At 36.1% G+C, this 26,853-nt stretch overlaps 1 protein-coding gene across 5 annotated transcripts in view; it reads right to left on the bottom strand.

Annotated features, from left to right (window-relative positions):
* The window catches only part of sash1a (SAM and SH3 domain containing 1a), a 279,016-nt gene that overhangs the window by 19,866 nt on the left and 232,297 nt on the right, over nucleotides 1–26,853 (bottom strand). For 4 of the 5 annotated variants that reach the window (XM_073853107.1, XM_073853110.1, XM_073853111.1 and 1 more), the window contains exons 3-8: nucleotides 13,270–13,320; nucleotides 13,022–13,071; nucleotides 5,850–5,887; nucleotides 5,485–5,571; nucleotides 5,077–5,189; nucleotides 3,024–3,125 (exon numbers count right to left, since the gene is read on the bottom strand). In XM_073853107.1, the coding sequence (XP_073709208.1) occupies nucleotides 3,024–3,125; nucleotides 5,077–5,189; nucleotides 5,485–5,571; nucleotides 5,850–5,887; nucleotides 13,022–13,071; nucleotides 13,270–13,320 (441 nt within the window). The remainder of the gene's footprint in view (nucleotides 1–3,023; nucleotides 3,126–5,076; nucleotides 5,190–5,484; nucleotides 5,572–5,849; nucleotides 5,888–13,021; nucleotides 13,072–13,269; nucleotides 13,321–26,853) is intronic. The other variant, XM_073853108.1, reaches the window with a different exon arrangement.

The following is a 26,853-nucleotide window of genomic DNA, read 5'->3' on the forward strand; positions in this document are numbered from 1 at the left end:
CAGCGGTTACTAGCACTGATCTCAAATCAGCTCACTCCGCTGGAGCCGTGATGGGACACTATATTGAATGCAGCTGACACTGATCTCATGACAGGGGAACCCTGCGGACACACAGCAAGCTCTCAGTGTTCTGATTAATGTTAAACTGAGCTCAGATCAGCGGGCTCCCCAGAGAGAGTTGTGCCCGTCGGTTTAACTGTTAGCAGACTGGGGCTGACCCATTTCCATTTATAAATAGGAGATCATCAACCCAGGGGCCAAGATTCCTACAGAGATCCATTTTCTCATTCAGACGCTGAGATTCAATTTGCACATGCTGATGTGTGGCAGACGGGCAGTTGGAAATGTGTGTGTGTGAGTGTGTGTGTGTGTGTGTGTGTGTGTGTGTGTGTGTTTCAGAAACACCCTCAGGGGCTCAGAGATACAGGGTCTTTGTATGAATAAGGTTTGCTTACCTCATTTCCTCTCCTTTTGCTATAACGGGTAAAACAGTACGAATCTCACGAACAAATGGGTCAATGGGTCATATATTTTACCCCAATAAAAGAATGACAAGAAATTATATTTTACAGAATTAAAATAAAACCTTTTTTCGAGGACTGTTGAGTTTTTTTTTGCAAGACGGCCATCTTCCATACCAATTTTTTTTAAATACCAAAAAAAAAACTCAATGTAATGTGGAATATTTTAATTTCTAAAAAGTAAAAATGTATACTGCCGTTCAAAAGGCAGCATTTATTTGATCAAAAATCCAGAAAAAAAACAGTAATATTGTGAAATATTATTTCAATGTAAAATATCTGTTTTGATGTGAATATATTTTAAAATGGAGTTTATTCCTGTGATGCATAGCTGAATTTTTAGCATCATTTTAGCATTATTTATCAATGTTGAAAACAGTTGTGCTGCTTAATATTTTGTTGGAACCTGTGATACTTTTTTTCAGGATTCTTTAATATATAAAAAGTTACAAAGATCAGCATCTATTTAAAATAGAAATCTTTTGTAACAATATAAACTACCATTTAAAATTTTGTGCTCAGTAAATTCTTATTCTTTTTTTTGGAAAGAAATTAATACTTTCATTCACCAAGGATGTGTTAAATTGATAAAAGGTGACAGCAAAGACTTATATTGTTAGAAAGGATTTCTATTGTGAATAAATAAATACATAAATGCTGTTCTTTTTCATTTTTTATTCAAAGAGTCTTAAAAAAACATTGTTGAAAACAGCGGAGTAGAATTGTTTCCGGTTTCTTTGATGAATAGAAAGTTCAGAACAGCACTTCTGATCAATTTAAAGCATCCTTGCTGATCACTGTATCTTTCTATTAATAAAAAAAATCCTGAAAAAGTATTTAATTGTTTTAAATATAACAATAATAATAAAAAATACTTCTTGAACAGCAAATCAGTGTATTAAAATAATTTCTGAAGGATTATGTGACACTGAAGACTGGAGTAATGATGCTGAAAATTTAGCTTTGATCACAGGAATAAATTACATTTGAAAATATATTCAAATAGAAAACAGTTACTTTAAATATTAAAAATATTTCACAATATTACTGTTTTTGCCATTTTTGAATCAAATAAGTGCAGGCTTGGTGAGCAGAAAAGAATCATTTTAAAAGAGGGCTCAATGTACATTAAAACAGTGTCACAATGGTTTTGACTTCATCTAATTTAATCTTTTCAGACATGAAATCACACTGACCGCACACACATACAACATAAAGCTTCACAGAAAGCGCCACGACGGAGACGGGCAGTGACTCCTCTCAGCGGACACAAGGCTTTGCAGGGTGGAGTGAGTCATTCTGTAGCTCTAAGCGCTGAGCAAAGCAGTGCTGTGGTTTGTTAACATCAAAAAGCATTGCAAAAACAGCTTAGCTGCTGACCATTAGAAAAGGAGGTGTATGTTTACTTCCAGAGGCTGGAAGCTGTTCAAAGTTTCCATGATAACTATGTGTGCATTTGTGTACTGGCAGCTTATTTCACCAAAAGGGCAAACTAAATCCACTGTTACCAAAGCTTTCAAGGCTTTTGACCGAGAACCCCGTTTATGCACTGCTTGGGACGGCACAGGCACGTATACACAATCTACACAAGCATGCTCTTGTAATGGTAACTAGACCCAAAGTAGTGTGACATATCTAACTGATGTTGTTTTCAAAGCAAAAGAAAAGGCTAGGAGGCAGAAATGGCCACATATCACTCTTTGGTTAAGACGTCTATTATGACCTCATCACCAGGGGATGTTTAGTGTGCCAGCTCCTCATGCCAAGTAGAAATGACATCAACATTAGGGGTTTTACAGTGAGCCGCCAGTGCCAGATGCTCATTACAGCAGAGGCATTACAACAACTTAGTCTCCATTCAAACAAACTCGACATATCAGCTTTCAGATCACTGCTTATATTAATTTAGAATTATGGTGCACTCAGTAAATTACTCGTTTAAAAATTTTAACCTCAACAGAAATTAATAGTACTGTAAAAAAAAAAAAAAAGATGTACAGACTTCAGTCATTTCAGCAATCTAATAAAAGCCACGTTGAGATCACATGACCAGCCTTATAATAAAATCAGAAACTGAAGCATGATACTATATTTACGCCATGTATCATGATCATGATGATTATTGTATTATGTATCATGATGATTAGCATAAAAACAATACTAAGTGCACATTTAATGTATGGTACCTACAAAACTTCATGAGTCTTTAAGTTTCTAGCCAATGCAAATGTGTTCGGTGTGGTTATAGCAGGGAAGGGGATGAACTGGGTTGATGTAAGGACTGCCACTGACTGAGTTTATAAACCACAATGTCACTATTGTGGTCTGCAGAGATTTAACTCCATAGACGCACACACAAGACATCAGTCAGTACAGTGAGAGACATTACTAACACTTACTGGTGGGGGAAAAATAAATTTTGATGTGACTGAATGAGGTTATGTTGTAACGCCCCTATACACACTCAGGTCTAAAGTCTGGGTGGTTTAGTATAGTACTTACATTGAAGACGGAGGAGAGGTTAACAGTGGGACTGGATCCATCAGTCCACTCTGCTGTGTCTGTACTGCTGCTCAACTGTCTGTTCCTCTCATATTCCTTTAACTATGGAGAACAAGAGGTCAAAGAGAGCTGTCCCCTCCCCCTTACACTCACACACCCTATCTGTTGCAGAAATAGAGTCAGCGAACACCCCATACAACCATGTATACATAGACAAACACACAAAGCTTTCACCAGTCACCAGCAAAATACATTAAAAAGACAGAGACAGGGACACACAGAAACGTCATCTCCATTCAAAATGAGTGTTTTTTTTTAAATAACTATTTATATAAACTACCATTCAAAAGTTTGGGTTTTTGAATGTCAGAAAATGTTAGAATGATTTCTGAAGGATCATGTAACACTGAAAACTTGAGTAACAATTGCTGAAAATTCAGCTTTGTCATCATCACAGGAGTAAATGACACTTTAAAATATATTCAAATAGATATATCACAATATTACTGTTTTTAAATTTTTTTATTAAATAACTCCTTACTGAGCTTTCAAAAACTATATTACTGACTGTATAACACAACACACTACAGACCCTAGGCTTTCGAACAGTTTTCTATTTATAGGCTTTTGTACATATGAATAATTAACTTGTTCCTGTATTTTTATATGTATTTGATTTATTCGATGTATATATGAATAATATAATCTATTAAATACGTGTTCTCCTTCTAGGGAACTTGTTCTGTGTCCTCATAGTGTCCCCTAGAGGATGCAGCATCTCGTTCCCTCTCGGAGAACCATGGTTATATGCATTACCCGAGACGTTCCCTTCTAGGGAACTCCTGCTACGTCTCATTCCCCCTTGGGAAACTATGGTTGCATGCATAACCTGAGACGTTCCCCCTTCTAGGGAATTCACACTGCGTCCTCTAGCAGACACTATGGGGATGCAGCCCATCATTCCCTCTCGGGTAACCATGATGTTTTGTATTATTAAACTTACATTTATTGGTAGGGGTATTAGTTCAATAAATTGTTCGGTATGTAATTCGTACCGAACCGAAAGCCTTGTAATGAACGGTTCAATACGAATATGAATGTATCGTTACACCCCTAGCTTTTAGGATACAAATGTTTCTGTCACTTCAATTTCAGTTTTTTACCACTGAAACAAAATTTAAAAGCTGCTCTTTTTATAAAATGGATAAAAATGCACAATGATCATTGGCTGATCCTGGGTCAATTTTCATGCTACACTGTGCACCATTAGACTTAGCCTAAAACTAATTAGAATTTAAAACTAATTAAAAAAAAAAAAACGTGCATGATGCCTTTGGACACACAAAGAAACACCACAAAAACACAAAGAACATAGAACAAGTAAAGCAACATTAATTTAAAAAATACATTTGCATTCAAACATAAACATAAGAGGACAGACACGTTCATGCATGCTTACAGCATGTATGATGTCAACTATCCACAAAGGCTTAGCATTGATTCAAACTTTAGATGGTCATTACATAGATAAATCAACTACCTATCAACTCCCGAAGGAGGAAAAACTGAAGCAGAAGAGACTTTAAAGAATATAGAAAACCCTGTTGGTTAAAAGAATCAATGTCAGCCTTGTGGAGAGAAGGAAGCCACATTCTACTATCATCCATTAGGTTGATTATCAGATGATAATTAATCATTATCATGTTCTTAAAACACAATGACAGAGGAAAAAAAGACACCTGCAATCACCCGAAACACCTAAACAGTGAAAAAGGACATAAGAAATCTATCCAACCAATCCCAGCTAACCCTACGTCAGAGAATTAGGCACCAAAGACCCTCTTCCGTCTCAACAAAACATGATTTGCACTAAGAAATCTACTGCAGCTCTCAGATGCAGGGTCAGTACGCATGTATTTATATGTATGTGAGTGTGTGTATGTGCGTTTGGAGGAAGCAGGGGGCATCAGTCTGGGTAAGTAAGGTTAGTACACATGAATGTAAGTCTGGAAAGCTCATTTGTGTTATTGCTCGGGGATAATGCGATGTTTACCCGTGCCAGCGCCTCCTCCACTGTGATCATCTTCTCTTTCACCATCATCATCAGCTGAATCCGTTCTTCATCACTCATGGTAATCTCACTGGCCACATAGCCAATGTCCTCTCCTGGAGGGTCAAGGGTCATAGGTCAACAGTGAAGAACAAGAACAAGAGCAAGGAAAAGCCCCTTTAGGGCAAGCCAGTTCATTCAGTGATCATCATATTGTGTCAAGATCATATTTCAAAAACATTTTGGTAGTGCAAAATTACAAAATTGGTCTAGCTTTAGTCATTCTACAGTGAACAATCCGTATCAAAATACGGATCTTCTCTCATATAGTGTCTCTGAGCAATAAAAACAAGTGAGGGAAGAGTTATGAAGGGAGAACATGAGAAAACAGAGTGAGATTGTTTTTATTACCTTTTGACGTTTGCCTTGTGACCCCTTTCTGTGACTTTCGAAAGTTCTGCCAGAAGGATTTGTTTTTCTTCTTGTTGTCCCATTTTCCTGTATGTGAAGAGAGGAGAAAGCCATCAGGGCATCACACTCATTAACGTTTGTATAAACATCAACTCCAAAATGTCTAAATTTAATTATTTACAAAAATAACTGACTCCACATCTCTTTTCTAACATCTATACTTCTGCCAATCTACAAAACAGACTGTTTTTTAGCGTTTACATTCCAGTCTGGTTTAATACCAAATAATTCTAATGAGATTTCCTCAAAACCACCAAAAGATAATCATAATAATAGCTGAATAGTTTTCATAATCAAACACAAACCTGATCCATCTTCAGAGCTGGATTTGTGCAGAGGAATTCTGATGAAAAATATAGAGAAGAACGGAATTAGGACATGTTTAATAAAACATTTCAACATCTCAGCACTGAACATTACATTTCTCATTTCTCAAGGCCATATGCCTTATCTCCTACTGACAGGTAGTATGTGTATATATGAGTGGTAGCTGGATTTGTGTTAACCAAATGTATAGAGAGATTTATCGGATTTGAGGCAGTAGAGGGCAGTGTGGTGCTGTTCACAGAGAATATGTCAGGCTCCTGAGGCTCACAGGGCACAGATGAGATGCTCTGGAGATGCAGCGAATCGAAACAAGGAAGACAGAAAGTGAGAGAGGGAGGAAAAAGGGAACAAGAGCCACCACAGGACAGACACTGGCTGTTTATATTTCCACTTCACTCCTCTGAGGCACAGTGCCCTTGGAAAATACCAAAATAATAAAAATCTAACACACACCAGCACTCATTTATGGAGTCAAAGGATAAACATACAGCACCAAGATTCCACAGATGATATATTGACCCTGACAAAAGAAATCTGGCCTAATTACATCACCCTTTAATACAGATACACCACCTTTGAAAGCAGTTTATATTAAATTCTTACACTAATATCTGCATGTACACTGCCGCTCAACAATCTGGAGTCTGTGTTTTCGTCTCTTATGTGCACCAAGGCTGCATTTTTTTGATTAAAAATACAATAAAAACAATCATTTTCTGCTTTAAATGATAGTTCACTTCTAAAATAAAAATTTCCTGATAATTTAATCGCACGGTTAATTCTTCATGAGTATTTCAGCTCAGAAAGTTAGGGTAGGGTGAAAAACTCTCTCATTTTCTCCTACAACTTAATCCAACATCATTGTTTTACCTTTTTTTGTAAAGTGCGTTTGACTTTTTGCATGTTCGTTTTGTAAACACGGTGTTGCTACTTATGCATAATTCAAGCACGTGATTATGTAATAATCAGATTATGTGTTTACAGTCGAGCTAGCACAAGATGAGCATTTGTGGTTAACAAGTATATAAATTGTATTTTTTTTTTATATAAAATGACCAATCAATTTGCTAGATAAGGCCCTTATTCCTAGGCTGGGATCGTTTAGAGCCCTTTGAAGCTGCACTGAAACTGGAATTTGGACCTTCAACCTGTTGGCCACCACTGAAGTCCACTATATGGAGAACAATCCTGGAATGTTTTCCTCAGAAACCTTAATTTTTTTTCCACTGAAAAAAAAAAAAGATATTAACATCTTGGATGACATAGGGATGAGTAAATTATCAGGAAATTTGTATTCTGGAAGTGAACTTATCTATTAATATGTCAAAATGCAAAATTGTTCCTGTCTTCACATCACATGATCCGTCAGAAATCATTCAATATTATTTTTAATGTTGAAAACAGTTACATTGCTTAAAGGAGAAGTTCACTTTCAGAACAAAAATCTAAAGATAATTTACTCACCCCCTTGTCATCCAAGATATTCATGTTTTTGTTTCTTCAGTCGTAAATAAATTATGTTTTTTGAGGAAAACTCTCCATACAGTGGATTTATGTAGTGCCTGCGAGTTTGAACTTCTAAAATGCAGTTTAAATGCAGCTTCAAAGGGCTCTAATCGATCCCAGCCGAGGAAGAAATGTCTTATCTAGCGAAAAGATTGGTCATTTTCTAAAAAAAAAAAAAAAAAAATACGATTTATTTACTTTTTAACCTCAAATGCTCGTGTTGTCTTGCTCTGGGAGTACTCTGGTTCAAGACAGTTAGGGTAGGTCTAATTTTCTCCAACTTCAAAATCGTCCTACATTACTGCAGAAGTACCGACTCAGTGCAAAGATCAAACACCCTTTACAAAAAAAGATAAAACTGCAATAAAGGACGATTTTGAAGTTGGAGGAGAAAATGAGATGGGAGTTTTTCAACCTACCCTAACTGTCTTGAACCAGAATATACAGAATACACGCAGAGCTAGACAAGATGAGCATTTGAGGTTAAAAAGTATATAAAATGTAATTTTTTTTTTTTTTTTTTTTTTTTTTTTAGAAAATAACCATTCGTTTCACTAGATAAGACCCTTCTTCCTCGGCTGGGGAAGCTGAGCCCTTTGAAGCTGCATTTAAACTGCATTTTAGAAGTTCAAACTCTGGGGCACCATCGAAGTCCACTATATGGAGAGAAATCCTGAAATGTTTTCCTCAAAAAAACATAATTTCTTTACGACTAAAGAAAGAAAGAAAGACATGAACATCTAGGATGACAAGGGGGTGAGTAAATTATCTGTAAATTTTTGTTCCAGAAGTAAACTTTCCCTTTAATATTTTTGTGAATATTCCTAACATTAAAATAAAACTACTTTTTAGCCTTGTTTTTCAGACGGAACAACTGGACACACCATCCTGATTTGGGAAAATGTCCCATGTTTACATTCCCATTAGTCGTGTGACATGGATCATGTTGACTTTGTCATACGGCTGGTTGTAAAAAGCTGTGTGAAACTGGGCCATGTGTTAACTACCAGTGAGAGGAAACATCTGAACTGTGCCGACTGTCAACAAAACCCAAAATACAGAGAGTGAAGAAAACATTCTGTCTCAAACATGTGTTTGTTCTGCAGATGAGGACATGAACGCAAGTATGCAAGTGTGTGTGTGTTGTGGTTTTCTCATTTGGGTGGTGGATTTTCACTCATCCTTGGCTTAAGAAAACAATCTCAATCTAGTCTGCACTAAAGTAAACACTGACACAGGCATGTAAGCATACACTAACACACACTGTCCTGCACCTATGTGCTGCGGGTCTGGTTTTCTCCACAGGAAGACTGTGTTTTACCAGTCACTTGTGCTTAAATCATTACGGTTGCGTGCATGTATGCTTTTCATCTGCTGTCCATGTGTCCCAAATACATCTATGACATTCAAGAGAACAGTGTGTGTGTTTAGCATCAGGTCAGATGTTACATGTCATTACAAGGACTGTGAAAATGTGCTTGTGTTAAAAACACAGATTCCTGCATATTTCATGACATCCACTGCGCTCTGACCAAATAAAGACGTCAACGCTGCTCTGTGTGTTTGAGACACACAGAGCAGGCATGACGGAGGCCTCCATGAATTATTATATCATTATGCTGCCATGGCAACACAAACTTTCTGTTTAACCTCTCATTCATCCCACACAGAATCCAAAGGCAGTCTCCTGCTTGTATGCTAACTGCATCCAATGCTAAAAAGGCCCTATTGTAGAGCAGCTCAGTAAATTAGGCTCCATTCAGGATTTCTGCTATTGACAGAGCTGTATGTGTGCGAGCACAGTGTGACCAGCATACAATAAAAGCATGTTACAGTCCGTCAGTTTCTTTCTTTTCTCTGGCAGGGTGTTTTGTGTCTTTACTGGTGTGTGTCTAGCAGAATATAAACCCTGCTAGCTGCATTCCTTCACTGCGAGTAACTGTCATGTCCACTATCTCTGAAACAGAGGAATCCTTGGCTTGCTGAGATTGTTATTCAGAGAATGTGATGGAAGAACACTTCACTATATTTACTTTCTCCACACGCGTCAACTGTGTCTTTCAATTTAATACGAGGCATGTTTGGGATGAACAACTAGATGCAACAGAAATTGTTTGGGTTAAATAATGATTTCTATGAGGATTTTGTCAATTTGAAACAATTTTGGGCATCATCTACTGTTTTCAACTACTCAGATATGCAATTAAAACTCCACTTTAAGGTTTTGACTCCCTGTCCAATGACATAAACTTCTAAGTTTGACCAATTTTAATAACTTGAGAGAGAATAGCCCTAATATTGATAATTGTGATCCTGGACCATAAAACCAGTCACAAGGGTCAATGTTTTGAAATTGAGATTTATACAGCTGAATAAATAAGCTTTCTATTGATATATGGTCTGTTAGACTAGGGCAATATTTGGTCGAGATATTTAGAAATAGATATTTGGGAAAAAAATCAAAATACTCAGAAAATCGCCTTTAAAGTCATCCAAATGAAGTTCTAAGTAATGCATATTACTGATCAAAAATTAGGTTGTGATATATTTATGGTAGGAAATTTACAAAATATCTTCATGGAACATGATTTTTACTTAATATCCTAATGATTTTTGGCATGAAAGAAAAATCGATCATTTTGACCCATACAATGTATTTTTGGCTATTGCTACAAATATACCTGTGCTACTCAAGACAGGTTTTGTGGTCCAAGGTCACATATTTAGTTTCCAAAGTGTGAGATCAGTCATATTACTATGCCAACACATTCCCACTATTGCATAAAGAGGAACATCACGTTGTTCTCATCAGTGACGTATCACTACAGTGATGTATGTTCACTGTTATTTTGGAGCTGGGAGTGGGCTAACTTCCTCTTTCCTCTAGTCAAACTGCTGATGAAGAGGGACACTGCTATCCAAGGGTGCACCTGGTATCCTACGATTGGTTGGTTTGCTTCCTTACACCTGGCTTTGGAGTTCAGAACACATATACGATGGAGAACAAAACACATATACAAAGATCGCAAAGGAAGCGTCCAGGAAGTGGCCTTCACTAGAGGTCATGGTAAATGGAGCTTGAGGGATTTCCTTGAAGCCACACACACTCGAAACACATCCATGCTCTCTGTACCCTGCTACATTTCTACCACCTTAATATAATGAGGAAAAAATATAATTCAGTAAAAAGCAGGTTAAAAAAGCTACATAAAGCTGATTTGGTATTTCTTATTATTAACGCTGAAAACAATTTTACACTACCAGTCAAAAGTTTTTGACAGTAAGATTTTTAATGTTTTAAAGTCTCTTCTGCAAATCAAACCTGCATTTATTTGATCCAAAATACAGCAAAAGCAGTAATATTGTGAAATATTTTTAGTATTTAAAATAACTGCTTTCTATTTAAATATATATTTCAAAGCAGCTAAGTTTTCTGCATCATTACTCCAGTCTGCAGTGTCACATGATTCTTCAGAAATCATTCTAAAATGCTGATTTGCTGTTCAAGAATTTTATTATTATTATTATCAATATTTAAAACATTATTTAGCTTTAGTGATAATAAAGACATTGATAATGTTACAATGGATTTTTATTCCAGATAAATACTGTTCTTCTGAACATTTTATTCATCAAAAAAATCTGATTATTAGAATGATTTCTGAAGGATCATGTGACTGGAGTAATGAAGCTAAAAAATCAGCTTTGAAATCACAGAAATAGCTTTAAAATATATTCAAATAGAAAACAGTTATTTTAAATAGTAAAAATATTTCAAAATTTTACTGTTTTTGCTGTACTTTGGATCAAATAAATGCAGGCTTGGTGAGCAAAGAGACAAAAAAAAAAGAAATCATACTGTCCAAAAACTTTTGACTGAAAGGGCTATAACTGTTGCTATATAAAGTTCAAAAGAACAATTTATTTGAAATAGAAACCTATTAGTGTGTATTTGGAGGAGGACTAAACACACACACACACACACACACACACACACACACACACACACGTTTCTCACTGTCATCGGGTTCTCTGCTGTACAGAATGAACAGCCTTTCTGGAGGCCAAGGCCTCTTCTAATCATACAGACAGGAAGTTGAGGTAGTCTGGCAAAGACTGTTTTGTCCGGTATGGCACTGTGCTGATAATGTCACAGACAATTCTAAAGAATAGGATATGAAACAAGGCTGCATAAAATCATCTTGTGATTATGGAAAATATTATGATTACGATTTAAACTGCGATATGACAAACACCTAACATATTGCTTCTGCTTAGATATCAATGTGGAAAGAATAAAAGCGGCTCTCACAGAAAACTTAAAGTAGCAACAATCTTGGTTTTATCTATCTGTTGTTTATTGGACTTTGAGATGTGGGTGATGAACGTAAAACTGCCTTTAAGTTACACTACCATTCAAAAGTTTTTGAGCAGCAAGAATGTTTTTTAAAGAAGTCTCTTCTGCTCACAAAGCCTGCATTTATTAGATCCAAAGTACAGCAAAAACAATATAATTTTTGAAATATTTTTACTATTTAAAATGTTTTCTATTTGGATCCATTTTAAAATGTAATTTATTCCAGTAATCAAAGCAAAATTCTCAGGATCATTACTTCAGTCTTCAAATCATTCTAATATCCTGATTTTTACTGTTTTTGCTGTTCTTTGGATCGAATAAATGCAGGCTTGGTGAGTAAAAGAGACTTAAAAAAAAACATTAAAAATCTTACTGTTAAAAAACTTAAAGTTAAATCAACTATATAAATATTAAGTGAATTCTGAGTGAAAAATTGAAAAATCGAAGTGGCTTCAGTCAATTAAAGCTAGTTTCACAGCCATCATAAAGCAGAGTACCAGTCAAACCCAGCCACATGTGCACAGCACCGCAGAGACATTTAAATGATGAAAGATGTGTCAGCTCCATATGTTTTACATTTATCTAAGCATACTACTACTCTCCAGAGAGTGTGAATGACAGCGGCAGAATTTAATTTTTTCCATGGCACGTGGACTGCTCATTCCCACAGGAACAAACCATCAACACGGACAAGATGCATGGAGGCACAACGCTGTTTGAGCACTGACATCACATATTTAAAAACCTCATCTTCACAAAAACTCTAGCATTCTGAAATTCACGACATGACTAATACACTTTAAATCAGCACACTGACCTTTGCCAATTGTGTGGGCACAGATGATGTTATGTGTATCGTGTTAGGCTTATTTAAGCAATAATGCTAAATAAAGTTCATTTAGTCATCTTGTGTACTATAAACTCACTGAGTCTCACTTAAGTCAGAATTTCTTTCTTCCTCTCTCTAATCAGCCAGTTTCATCTTAAACATCTAAGAACAATGGATGGAAGGAAGGAAGCCTGGAAGCACCAAGATGTGAAGAAGTAAAACGGAGGAATTCACACCCATTCATAGACACACACACACTTACACTCAGGGGTAGATGGGGGAAGGAGAGTAGGACCTGATGTGCGTGATCATATATTTGAGAGGTCTGTAGTTGCATTCAAGTTTAGGTTTAGGTAAACCATTAAGATTTAGATTTTAAAAACTATCCTGGGTCTGATTTATTAGTATTGTTAAGATTTACACTTGACCGAGTGCAGGTTTGAGTGAGATTTTCTTACTTTCTCTCAGTCTCTGGAGTGGACACCTCACTGCTGATGCCAAACGATTCCTGTGTACACAGACAACACTGCGGTTAATTATTGCAATTACACACACACACTGATTTTAATCACTGATGATACACAAATCTGTGTAATCGGAGCATGCAGTCAGCTGAGGTGTTGTGTTGTAACAGTGAGTTATGGTGATGACTGCAGGTGTGCTAAGGTCTGAAAACAGATATGCACAGCATTGTGGCTCGACTGACCTGGATGTCTGAGCGTAGCTGTGAAGAGTTGAAGCTGGTGTCTGCTTTTTCCTGCAAAACACACATAAAAAGGGAGGGTTAGGAACAAGGACACACAAACACACACTGACACTAATAAAGGGCCCCACACCCATATGCCAAAAGCTTGTCTTGTGATTAAGAAAGCCACACCCTCTGCCCCCTGTGCACAAATCACCTGAGGCACACTGAACTCGCCAGTCCTGTGCAACTGCACAAGAAAGTGAAAAAATAAATAAATAAATAAATTAACACGTGGATTGAGTTAAACCTACTGGAAATACAGCACACGTGAACCCCGAAGCTAACACTGTCAATCAGCACCTAAGCATTTACGCAAAATATAATAGCAAAGTAATCTGAGGATTGGAAAACACTGATATGGTCAAAAATACATTTGGTTGAAGATTAGAAGTGTTTTTTTTTTTTTTATAAATTAAACATTTAATTATGATTGATTTATTTTAGTTCTAAACAAAAAGATTTTTAAAACAAAATTTAAACGGTTACCAAAATATGTAATCAGACAAACACCACCAGTCAAAAGTTTTTGAACAGTAAGATTTTTTATGTCTCTTCTGCTCACCAAGCCGTCATTTTTTTGGTCAAAAATACAGCAAAAATAGTAATAAAGTATTTTTTAAATTTAAAATAAATGCTTTCTATTTGAACATATTTTAAAATGAAATTTATTCCTGTGATCAAATCTAATTATATAATTATAGAAATTTATTTAGCAAGGATGCTTTAAATTGATCAAAAGTGAAGATGAAGACATTCATAATGTTACAAAAGTTTTCTATTTCAGATAAATGCTGTTTTTCTAAACTTTCTATTCATCAAAGAAACCTGAAAAAATTCTACTCAGCTGTTTTTACATAATAATAATAATAATATTAATAAATATTTTTGAGCAGCAAATCAGAATATTAGAATAACTTCATGTGACTGAAGTAATTATACTAAAAAATCAGCTTTGAAATAATAGGAATAAATAACATTTTAAAATGTATTCAAATAGAAGTTTTTTTTTTAAATAGTAAAAAATATTTCAAAATTGTACTGTTTTTGCTGTACTTTTGATGAAATAAATGCAGGCTTGGTAAGCAGAAGAGAAAAACATTAACAATCTTACTGGTCAAAAACGTTTGACTGGCAGTGTATGTTGTATCTTGGATGGAAAAAAAATGTTGTCAACCGAGTTCAAATTCAAATATTTTTAGAGGGGTAATAAACCTGTAAATCAAGAAGAACTTGCACTTCACAGGTAACCTCATTGTTTAGGAATCTTGCCACCCCAAGTTGTCTGTTTGCTTTTTTTTACTGACCATGGTCTTGAAGCGACAGGTCTGGTAGGTGGCAGAATGGCCTAGTTGAGCAGAGGTTGAGCTAGTTCTTTTATTTTTCTTTCAGCAACCCTAAAGGATTGTACGTCCTATCAGCAACTTATCAGGCTGATGGGAACGTCTATTTTGTTACCAGTAAACACTATATCACTGCTTGCTCATTCTCACTGCTCACTTCTCAAAACCAAGACTTCTGCTCGTAGCCTGACCTCCACACATCTGCATTTGTGTGAAAGTGCACATCAGCGGTTTAAAGGCTTCTGTAAAATTCCTTGTTTAGTAAACACTAAACTTGACTTAAAGGGGTCACGAACTGCCTTTTTTATGATTTTGTATGGTTCTCCAAGGTCCACTAATAATGTTATCAAGATTTTACTTTAAAAAACAATATTTAGAAGTAATAGGCTATTTTCTGTCCTGTTTTGATCCCCCCTCATTGGAACACTCTGTTTGAATAGGCATGGCGGACTGTAGACTCAGAAGTAAATGCACACTGCTATGATTGGCTAACACTTGTGTTTGTTTGACAGCCTACTTGCTTCACAGATGGACACTGCTGTGATTTAGCTTTAAAACACATAAAAACCTTAGATCAAACGATCTGTACTAACAGCCAAAGCAAAAAACTAAACAAAAACAAAAAAAAAAAAGCATAAAAACAGTTACACTTGTGTGCAACATTACCGTCAAATTCAATATAGTCAGCACAGCATTGTCTTTTAGTTTCAATCTTTCTGAAAATCCTGCGTCGAATTGTGCCTTGTTTGTAAACGAATCTGCAGTAAAATGAAGTGAACAAAGGACCAAAGTTCTTACTGACCCGGTCTGGATCTTCACTAAAAATTCGGGATCAGAATGAAGGCAATGCAAAGACTGTTTTCCCACAAATTCCCACTTTATTGCATCTTGTTGTCTTTGGAGCCATCTTTATTGTTTGGTTTTTGCATAGATCTGCATTTGGCTCTCTTGTTATTTACACTATGTACGCAACCTGTTGTTTTGAAAGATTGTCTTCGATATAAGCCGTTTTTAGACTAATAAGAAAGTTCCGACCTCTTATATGTCAAAATATCAAGGAAATTTTGATTTCTCAGTTATCTCAGTCCCCTTTAAAATTAAATAAAATGTGACACTGCACAACAAAACCAACAAAACCTTTTTTTTATGGCAAAAATCATTAGAATATTGAGTGAAGATTATGTTCCATGATATTTTTCTACCGTAAATATATCAAAACTTAATTTTTGGTTAGTTATATGCATCGCTAAGAACTTAATTTGGACAACTTTAAAAGGCAATTTCTCAGTATTAAGATTTTTTTGCACCCTTAGATTCCAGAATTTCAAATAGATGTATCTCGGCCAAATATTGTCCTATCCTAACAAACCATACATCAATGGAAAGTGTATTTATTCAGCTTTTAGATGAATGGTGACTGGTTTTGTGGTTCATAGTCACAAATATGCAAAAATTATAATATAAAACATGTAGTAGAACGAGAGAATCAGCAAAGACTGCTAAATAATATAGTTATTAAATATCATTATGGCAGAATGTTGATAGAGTTATACAATGTTTGGATGAAAAAGACCCCCTAATAGGGCTGGGCGATTAATCGAAAAATAATCGAAATCGACATTCAGAACCTATAATCGTTAAAATTTTTCCAGGAAGATTATTTCAATTACTTTCCCTTTAAAAAACACTAGCGCTCCGTTCCGTTATTCTGCCGACATGTCGATGGAGAGCTTAAACAGTATTTATACAGTAAAAAGTATTTACAGGATATACAAGGGTAATTTTATTTAGAGGAGATACTGCTTATTTTCTACTTTTAATATGAAAAACATTGAAAATTATTTATTTTGTTTCCAATAGTGCAAGTTATTTATTTTCACTAATTTAAGAAAAATGTGACTTTTCGTTTTAAGCAATGCTTGCTGTAATTTCAGTTGTTCAACACTGATGTTCAATTAATAATCATAGATCGTAGATAGTGTGTTTCCTTCAATTATTTTAAAATCAAGTAATGCACCCTTCATCCAAAAATCTCTCGCTTGTAATATGTGAACATATTTACTGTACAAAACTTGTCAGTGAACTATGAGGGCAAAAAAATATTATATAAATATAATTTTATTAATAAATAAAATAATCGTTCATTAATCGTAATCGGGTTAAAATGTTCAATTAATCGAGATTTTGATTCTAAGCCAAATTGCCCAGCCCTACCCCCTAACACAACCACCTGGATCTGATCACATATGGCCCTTGGAAGTGTGTAGATGGTGGACAGCACAGTGGAAAATTTGTGTCCAGACCCTCACTTATCACGGTAGTAATCTTCAAGCCTCTTTTCCTACAAGCGAAGCATTTTCATCAGAAAGTAGCACTGTTTTTTAGGCCAGGATGGCTGTTTGTGTGTGTTTTGTCTCTATGCCACTCCATCCATCTGCTTTAGCACTCAGTGGTGTGTTGGTAAAGTCCGGAAGCTTCTAAGTAGTAAATCAGACGTTCTGCTGTAAAAGTGGAAGAGTCATCCAGGACAGAAAGAAGAATTCACTCACTCTCTCTCTCTCTCTCTCTCTCTCTCTCTCTCACACACACACACACACACACACACACACACACACACACACACGTTGTGCCCACAGTTGAAGTTATTCCCCCATGAACACACACTGGCCAAAGTAAACACACATACACAGGTCTGTGTTCTGTATCATCAGCAGCAGGGCATCAACTGCCCCATACCCACTGGGCACATGCTCCCATTGGCACACACTGAATCATCTGTACACACTGCTGCTGGCCGTGTCATCCAAAACACATATCCACACACAAAGAGATGCTCTGTGCCTGTGCACACTCACTGACACAGACCCACAGACACACACTCACAGCCTTCACAACAACTCAAGTAATAGTACAGATGTACACTAGACAGACACTGTACCTCTTGACATGGTTTGGTTCAGTGTCTGTCAATATTTATACCACTATATGGGAAACGTCTATGTGTAGAGCTAAAAGACAACCACTTAATGACTGACAATATGAAGATCATTCTGAGGTCCAGCAGCTGGTGGTTGATGAGCGACTGCGTGTCTGTGATTGCATGTGCATGACTGGATTTGTACTATGCATGCTGAAGATGAATTTGGCCTAATAGGCAGGACACTGTCACTACTGTATACACCCACACCCACATATAAAGATAAAACAGAGTGCATGCTCACAAAAAAAAATAAACATAGTTGTGAGATGTTGGAGCATGATAATGCAGCCACTCCCTAAACTAAAAATGAATTTGACTGAACATATTCAAGCTCTTTACATGATAACTGTGTGATTTAGAAGAGAGACAGAGTGATTTCTATTGAAAGAGGTCCATCAGAAGTGGTAATATGTAAACTCCTCCTTCAATATCAACACTATGCTGCACATTTTGGGGAAAACATTGAAAAAAGAGATTTTTCTAATCATGCTTTTCTCTCATTTTGACTACATTTTAGCTTAGCACCATGCTAATATCAAACTCTACTGGAAACAACTAAGCATCTAACAGCAGAATATAGCAGCTCTTTAAGTAGAGCATTTTTAAATCAGTCACTTCCACAACGGTTAGCATGCAGCCTTAAAGGAGAAGTTCACTTCCAGAAAAAAAAATGTACAGATACTGTACTCACGTCATCCAAGATGTTCATATGTCTTTCTTTCTTCAGTTGTAAAGAAATTATGTTATTTGAAGCAAACATTTCAGAATTTTTCTCCATATAGTGGACTTCAATGGTGCCTGTGAGTTTGAACTTCCAAAATTCAGTTTAAATGCAGCTTCAAAGGGCTCTAAATGATCCTAGTCGAGGAAGAACGGTCTTATCTAGCAAAACGATCGGTTATTTTCTAAAAAAATAAAATAAATTATAATTTATATACTTTTTAACCTCAAATGCTCATCTTGTAGAGCTCACGCAGAGCTAGGTGTATTTCAGGTCAATACAGTTATGGTATGTCGGAAAATCTTATTTTCTCTTCCAACTTCAGAAGTACTGACCCAGTGTTTACAAAGTAAACGTGCAAGGAAGGTCAAACACCCTTTACAAAAAAAGGTAAAACAGCGATGTAGGACTGTTTTGAAGTTGGAGGAGAAAATGAGATGGGAGTTTTTTTGACATACCCTAACTGTCATAAACCGGAATACACAAAGTTTACGCAGAGCTAGACAAGATGAGCATTTGAGGTTAAAAAGTATATCAATTGTACAATTTTTTTTTTAGAAATTAACCGATCGTTTCACTAGATAAAACCCTTCTTTCTCGGCTTTAAAAGGTAGTTGCCTATGCAGGAATAGATCATTGCAAGGTTTTGGAACAGCTATTTTGTCTGAAAAAGAGATATAGAGACAGACAGAGATGTGGTGGGATGGCTGGCACAGCAGCATTAGTGGGTTTAAACTAACTGAAGGAGGCTTATGAGGTGTTTTACACAAATTCATAAAGAGTTTCAGTGTGCAGGGCAGAACACACACAGTCAGGCTGGCAGCAAAAATGCCTGTATGGGTGGATACGGTTGGCTTATGAGAAAAGTTTTGGCTTCTACTGTCCAATCAGGAGAGAGACGTTTGGTTGAGTAACAGGTAGAGAAGGTGTCCTTGTAGAACCAGACCAACCATTCCTACTGCTGTAACAAAAACATACACACTCACAGTTTGTGACGTTTTGTGGGTACACTATTTCAGTATTCCAGCTGTGTGGTTTCAACCTGGAGATACCAGTCAAAGGGAGGGAGTCAAGTTGTTTCTCATGCTGAAGTAAACAGGTAAGTACTGTATGTCAGTGTCAGGAAAGAACTGGGCAACACTGAATGCATAACCTGCCGTTTGGTGTGCGTGTATGTGGGTTCCCCCTCAAACAAAGGTTCACTTCCATAACATGACCTACTTTCAGACCAACAGGAATTAAATCAACATGCCTTTGAGTAAACCACAAGCCTGTGCCTGAGAAAAAGAGAGGGACAAAACAGTGAAAAATCATTAAAGCAAAGGGTGTGACTAAAATTACTCTTAAGAGCAATTACAGAATTGTCATGTTAAAGTAGAACCCCCCTAAACCCAGTGGTGGAGGTAACGAATTACAACTACTCACGTTACTGTAATTAAGTACATTTTTTGGGTATTTGTACTTTCATGAGTATAATTTTAAGTCTGTAATTTTACTTGTACTTGAGTACAAATTAACCTGAGTAATTTACTTAATTACTTTTAAAATTACAATTCGTTACAGAGTACTGAAATTTGAATATTATATTTTAACCACTGACCGGCATTTCGGTAGCCAATAAAAATATCGCTTCTTAACGGACCAATGAAAAGCCTGGTATGGTATTTGAACCGAAAAACAAGTTCCGTTTCTACGTGTTTTTACAACGTAGAGTAATGTATCACGGACATATCACGAATCCTTTCAGAAACAAAGTGTAGAGAGAGTGTAAATAAGAGACTGATTGTACAGTATAGCGAGCATCCTTGATTATAATAGAGCTTTGTGATATTGCGATCCAAAACGAGTAACAGCTTTTAATAATTTTTAAGGGAGTTTGTAAATGAGATATTGATTTAATACAACAGCTAAATAAACAAGAAGTTATTATTAAGTGACTTTATTGTCTGACTATAACACTATTGCCTAATTTTGCTCTATTTCCTGGTCAAAAGTAGTCTGAAACAAGTCACTTCTGAGCCGCTGAGCGTTTATGAATGAACATGCGTTTTTAAAGGAATCTAGTGAAATGACTCAATTTCCCATTCATAAAAACAGCTCACTTATTCTGAGTGAATGAATTATTTGATTCAGTCATTAAATCAGTGTCTTGCTGCCACCTGCTGGCAGATCGTTTCGGTTATTTAAATCATTTAATATTTCTGTATTCAAATTTTAATATTTTATAGATGATATAACTGCAAGAGAAAAGCATGGAAATATATATTTCCTCCCATCTCATATTTATTTGTCTTACAAACATTTACTGTGTCCGGTATAATAAGAATGGGGACTGGTGGAAAGCAATCACGGATGCAGTTGCAATGTATATTGCAAAATATATGGTGCCCATATGTTGTGGAAAAGCTGGGGTTTCTTTACATGCTAAATGTCTTAGGGGGGAACAATCTATTTTAAATCGTAAATCGGATTTTTTGTGAAAAAATCTGGGATTTTATTTTTAGGACATTTCGCCCAGCTCTAACTAGAACATGCAAATCTATCATCATTGTAATACAGACTGTATTAATTAATTCCTAATTTGTTTATTTGTTCTTATTGCATTGCTTACTGTGTACTTGTTTTAATATCTTAAATATATATATTAGTAAGGCATACTTTTTTTTCTTATTGTGTTATGTAATGAATGGAACCTATAATTTAATTTGTATAATTCCTCTATTAATTTTTCCCCCGGAGGAAACAACCATCTAAGATTGATCAGTACCATGATATCATAAAAGCAGCGTGTGCTTTATTGCCTGGATCTTGTCTGATTCAGCAATTATAGCTAATTCAATAACCAGCTAAAAAGTAATTAGTACTCTGAGTAGTTTTTATGAAGAGTAATTTGTACTTTTACTTAATTACTTTTTTAACACCAGTACTTTTACTTGTAATTGAGTACAATTTCAGCAATGTAACGGTACTTGTAATTGAGTATACATTTTCAGTACTCTTTCCACCACTGCCTAAACCGTATCAACCATATCAAGTGTTGTGGAGTATCTCACATTAGCAATGCTAATAAGTTGGCTAGCTTTAGTAGTCAGTAGCTCAGTCACATGCATTTATATATAAATAATACTGATGCTTCAGAAGGAAAAACAATGCATTAAGAGCCAGGGTGAAAACTTTTTGAATTCAGGGTTGAATCAAGGTAAATTTAACTTATTTTGTCTTCTGGGGAATATTTAGGTATCTTCTGTAGCTTCTGAAAGGCAGTACTAAATGAAAAAAATATATATGATACTTAGGCAAAATAAGAAAAATGTACATGTTCAAAAGTTTACACCCCTGGATCTTAATGCATCATTTTTCCTTCTGAAGCATCAATAAACGTTTGAACCTTCTGTAATAATTGCAAACCCCATATGGAATTGTCCTCAGTGTGAAAAGATGGATCTCAAAATCATACAGTCATTGTTGGAAAGGGTTTAAATACACAAAAATGCTGAAAAACCAAAGAATATGTGGGACCTGAAGGGCTTTTCTGAAGAACAGCGGGCAGTTTAACTGTTCAGGACAAACAAGGGACTCATGAACAACTATCACTAAACAAAGAAAACAAACACAGCTGTGTCAGGTAACAACACAGTATTAAGAATCAAGTGTACGTAAACTTTTGAACAGGGACATTTTTATAAATTCAACTATTATTTTCTATTGTGGAATATGTAAACGTCTTTTATGTGAAGTATCTTATACAGGTAAGTACTAAATCAAAAATAACATGCATTGTGTATAATCCCTCATATTTTGGTCAAATAATTAACAATTATGCAGATTATGCAAGGTGTATGTACACTTTTGATTTAAACGGTATGCCATCCAAAGGGTAACAAGACTGTTTCATGGTTTCTTAAAGTACGAAAAAGTAAAATCTAAAATCAAACTATATGATTAAAGTTTAAATCTACTCAAGTCTGATGTTTTGTTATTATTCCGCCTTCAAAACTGAAGCTCAAGCTAAAACCTAATAACAAACTGCTTTCCACAACCACATTGTGTGGCTAATAGAGACTCTCTGTCTGGCAAATGAAATAAAGGAGAGTGTCTCTGTATGAACAGCTATAAAGAAAAATGGCAAAATAGCAGCAAGTTTGTTCTATGTAAAATGGGGGGTTTATCTATTCAACACATTGAGTCGAGGATGTTTTCTTAGCTCTTTGTCATCAGGGTAGCTCTTATAAAAGCACAGCTTTTAGATAGAGAGGAAGAGTGCTGAGCAAATGTGGAAGCCCGAACCAGCCCTGTCAGCTCTCTGTGGAGATATCTGAGGAAATGAAACAGAAATCAAACCTCAAATCGGACTTGGGAATGTCTAGGGCATTTGAGAATGCCTCTGACTAAACCAGAGAATAGAAATAGAGAAGAGAAAGTAACAGACAGCTTCAAATAGCACATGGACTTCACCTCTGTCAGAAAGGAAGAGGTTGGCTGGCAGTGAAGGGGAAACCATGGGCCTCATTTGATGCTGTTCAGGATACAAGTCCTTCACTGTGGATTCCTGCATGTGCTCAGAGATTCATTCTGTCGAAGTATGAATAGACCACAACATTCGTGCCTCACTCACAATAGCCTTCAGTGTTGCCTCTGGTTAAACCGGTGACCTTTCCCCTCTTTTGGGTTGAGGGGAGAAAGCCAAAGGCCCATTGCCAGCTTGGCCTCTAAAACAGGGTTACGTGCCTTTGGGAGAGAGGTTAGCTGGGTGACAGTGTTTATGGAAATTAGTGAGAGGATATGAGGAGGAAGAAAAGGTTTAGAAAGAGCAGAGAAAAGACTGAAAGACAACGACAGGCAGTACTAGCATTTTGACTTCTCCGAAGCGCCAAAAATTTCAAAGGTCACGTAAACGTCATGTCTCTCAAGGCAAAGCTGAAATATCAAGCCATTAATGTGGCCTTTAAACCACCAATCAGGATGAGGATAATCACCTGTTACTGCCCTCAGACTGGACAGCAGCCACTCAGCTCGAACATCTAGTCCTGTTTCACAACTTTTATTCTTTCCCAATGGATTTAGCCCAGACAGTGTCTAAAAAGAGCTGTGCAAATATGAAAAAAAAAAAATCTTTTGTGTTATGGAAATTTTTTTTGGAAGGACACTAAGTAGAAGAATGACTGGTTTTCAAAACCATCTGCATTACTAAACGAACCAGTTCAACCTGTGCAGACCTGCAGAGCCCCAAAACAAGCATGTTTTTCTTGCACTTGCACATGGACTGCAAAATTCCCACCATTATCCATATCATTCCTTTTCCCATTAACCGAACCTCTCTTCAGCCAGCAGCTACTCCAATGTCCCCATTTCCCTTTTCATGATACTCCCGAGAATGGCATAAGACCAGCAACACTAAATACATAAAGAGATGACCTACTTGGCCCACTTGACACTTCCTCCGGCCCCATTAGCCTCAGACTAAAGCTTCGGTTGACAGTCAACACCCTCTACTCGGGGTTTATCGCATAGTCCTTTGATGCATCACACTGGCATATTCTGAATAGGAAGATCTATTTTTGCACTCAACTCATTGTGAGATCTGACGTCCACTGCATGGGCTTTATCTTGCCTTTGTTGGCGGCTATCTTAGGTTTGTGCTAATTAAAGGGGCAGAGATATGGTATTAAAGTAAAGATAAACTTAATAATAGATGAAGCACTCAATATTCATAAAGTGCACTCTGAAAGTACACTAGCATAGAAGAGGCATGAATCAGGATTACTAAACAAACACAGCTGAGTCAGTACTGGTTTAGGTGGAATGGTACAGCCAAGGTTTTGTGCTGCACTGCCCTGTATTAACCAGATTTAGCTTTAGTACAGTTTACACAGGGCAGGGTGTGGTGCCGGATGCTGGATTAGATGAATCGGATAGAACAGAGAAAAGAACATAAAGGAACAATTCACATGAAAATGACAATTCTGTCATAGGTCAGAATAGGTCAGAATCCCGCTTCCGCCACTAAATAAAAAATAAAAAAGGTAATTATAACTTTTTTCCTCACAATTCTTTTTTTTTTTCCGCAATTGCAAGTTTACATCTCACAATTTTGACCTTTTTTTCCCCAGAAACTGACATTTTTTTTAAGATATAAACTTGCAATTTTGAGAAATGAAGTCAGAAATGTGTGATATAAACTCGCAATTGGGAGTTATAAAGTCAGAATTGAAAGATATAAACTCACAAATCTGATTTTTTTTCTCAGAATTGCGTGACTTCACAGTAATTCACAATAATAAATAAAGTCAGAATTCTGAGAAATAGTCACAACTGCAAGGTATAAACTCACAATTCAATTGTGAGCTTATATCTGGCAATTGTGATTTTATTTCTCAAAATTGCTAGTTTATATCTTGGAATTCTGACTTTATAACACAATTGCAAGTTATGAAGTCATAATTGTGAGATATTAACTTGCAAGTCTGAATGCATATATCTCATATGTCTCTTTTTCCTCCTCAAAATTGGACTTTATAACTTGCAATTGCAAGGTTATATCTCACAATTCTGAGAAAGAAAAGTCAGAATTGCAAGATATAAACTTGCAATTGCGAGAATAAGTCAGAATTGCGAGATACAAACCCACATTTGCAATAAAAAAGGTTTTTATCTCGCAATTCAGATTTTTTCCTGAGAATTGTGATACAGACACACAGTTCTGACTTTTTTTCCTTAGTCTTTTTGAGAAAATAAGTCAGAATTGCATGATATAAACTCTAAATAAACTCTACAAATCTGACATTTTTCTTAGAATTCCGAGTTTATGTCTCGCAATTATGACTTTATTTCTCAAAATTGCAAGTTAGAAAGTCAGAATTGTGAGATCTAAACATCTATCAGTCCTTTTTCACCCTCAAAATTTGACTTTATAACTCGCAATTGCAAGATTATATCTCACAATTCTGAGAAAAAAGTCAGAATTGCGAGATATAAACTCGCAATTTTGAGAAAAAGTCTGAATTGCAAGATACAAACTCGCATTTGCGATGAAAAGGCCAGAATTGCAAGATACAAATATGCATTTGTGATAAAAAAAAAAGAATTGCAATTTTTTTATCTTGAAATTCAGACCTTTTTTCAAAATTGTGAATTTATATCTCACAATTCTCAGGAAAAAAAGTCAGAATTGCACGTTTGTACCATGCAATTCTAAGAAAAAAAGACAACTGTGAGATAAAAGGTCACAACAACCTTTTTTTTTCAGTGGCAGAAACTTACTTCCATAAGAAAGTGTTTCAAACCCCATATGGTATTCTTTCTTTAGTGGAACACATAAGTACAAAAACTTGAACAACTTTTACACAGCTTTATCCACATTACAGTAATGGATATAAAATATAAAAGATATAAAAAATTCCATATAGGTGGAATTTTTTATATTTATATTTTTTCATATGAGACTGAGTAGATGTAAGTAAGCTGTTCTGGGATGTTTTGCATTAAAGGCAATGCTAATTCTTAGCAAGAACAGTGATTTGTCGTAGTAATTCTGGACAGTGGCGTGGAGTGGATTTCTGTATCGTTCATTCCAGAATTCCGAGATAAAATTCATTGAAACAATTCAACACAACAGCGTACCTAATGTTCTCCAAACCTTGAAAATGACCGGTTCCTGTCTGAGGCCAGCACCACAGCTGAGCATGACTTTCAGAATGTTTTCTTTCTTTCTTTCTCTCTCTCAAAATCCCCTCACTGGACAGTGCCAACTCCAGCTGCATGTTATAATGAGTCCGGCGGTTTCTTAGCAACCCTGGGTGGCCCACTACCCTACATCCATGAGAACATAGACGCTTTGAGACGCAGACGAGAAACGCAGAGCACTGACAGAACCGCAGACAATCCAAACACGTATGGAGAAAGGGCAGGGGGTGAACGCATTTGTCTTCATTTTGTAATGGCTTAAGACAAGCGTTTCCTTCTATTAGCTCATAGGTTTACAATGGCCATTCTGTAGCACCAAGTGATGAAAGAAATAAGCGAATTTTGTGATTAGCTGTGCTTGTGGTTCATTGTCCCTGGAACACAGATGGAAGGGAAACTATTGCACTGGTTTATGACTAAACCAACTGTTACTGCAATAACAAGTAGGCCATACAGTGCTTAATAGCTTTAGCATTACATTTATTACATTCTCATTTATTAAAGCCAAACTCATAGTATGTAGGTTAGAGAGCAAAGTTGGTTTTGCAATCAAAAACTATAAACAAGATAATAACTTTCAAGAATTGAAACTAAATATGTTTCAGAAATCGAAACGTCTGCACAAAATGTTTCAGTACATTAAAATTGTTGAAAGCATACTCAGCAATTTTTTTTTTGTTTATCTTGCAGTGGCCTGATATGACATTAGCCATATTTAGCCGATTGTGACTAAAGGGCTAAAACTTTTTCCACCTGACCCAAAAACGTGTTTCACAGTGCTAATGACTGCCAGATTAACTCATCTGGTTTAAATGCCA

The sequence above is a fragment of the Garra rufa genome, chromosome 13, assembly GCF_049309525.1.
Source record: "Garra rufa chromosome 13, GarRuf1.0, whole genome shotgun sequence".
Lineage (NCBI taxonomy): Eukaryota > Metazoa > Chordata > Actinopteri > Cypriniformes > Cyprinidae > Garra > Garra rufa.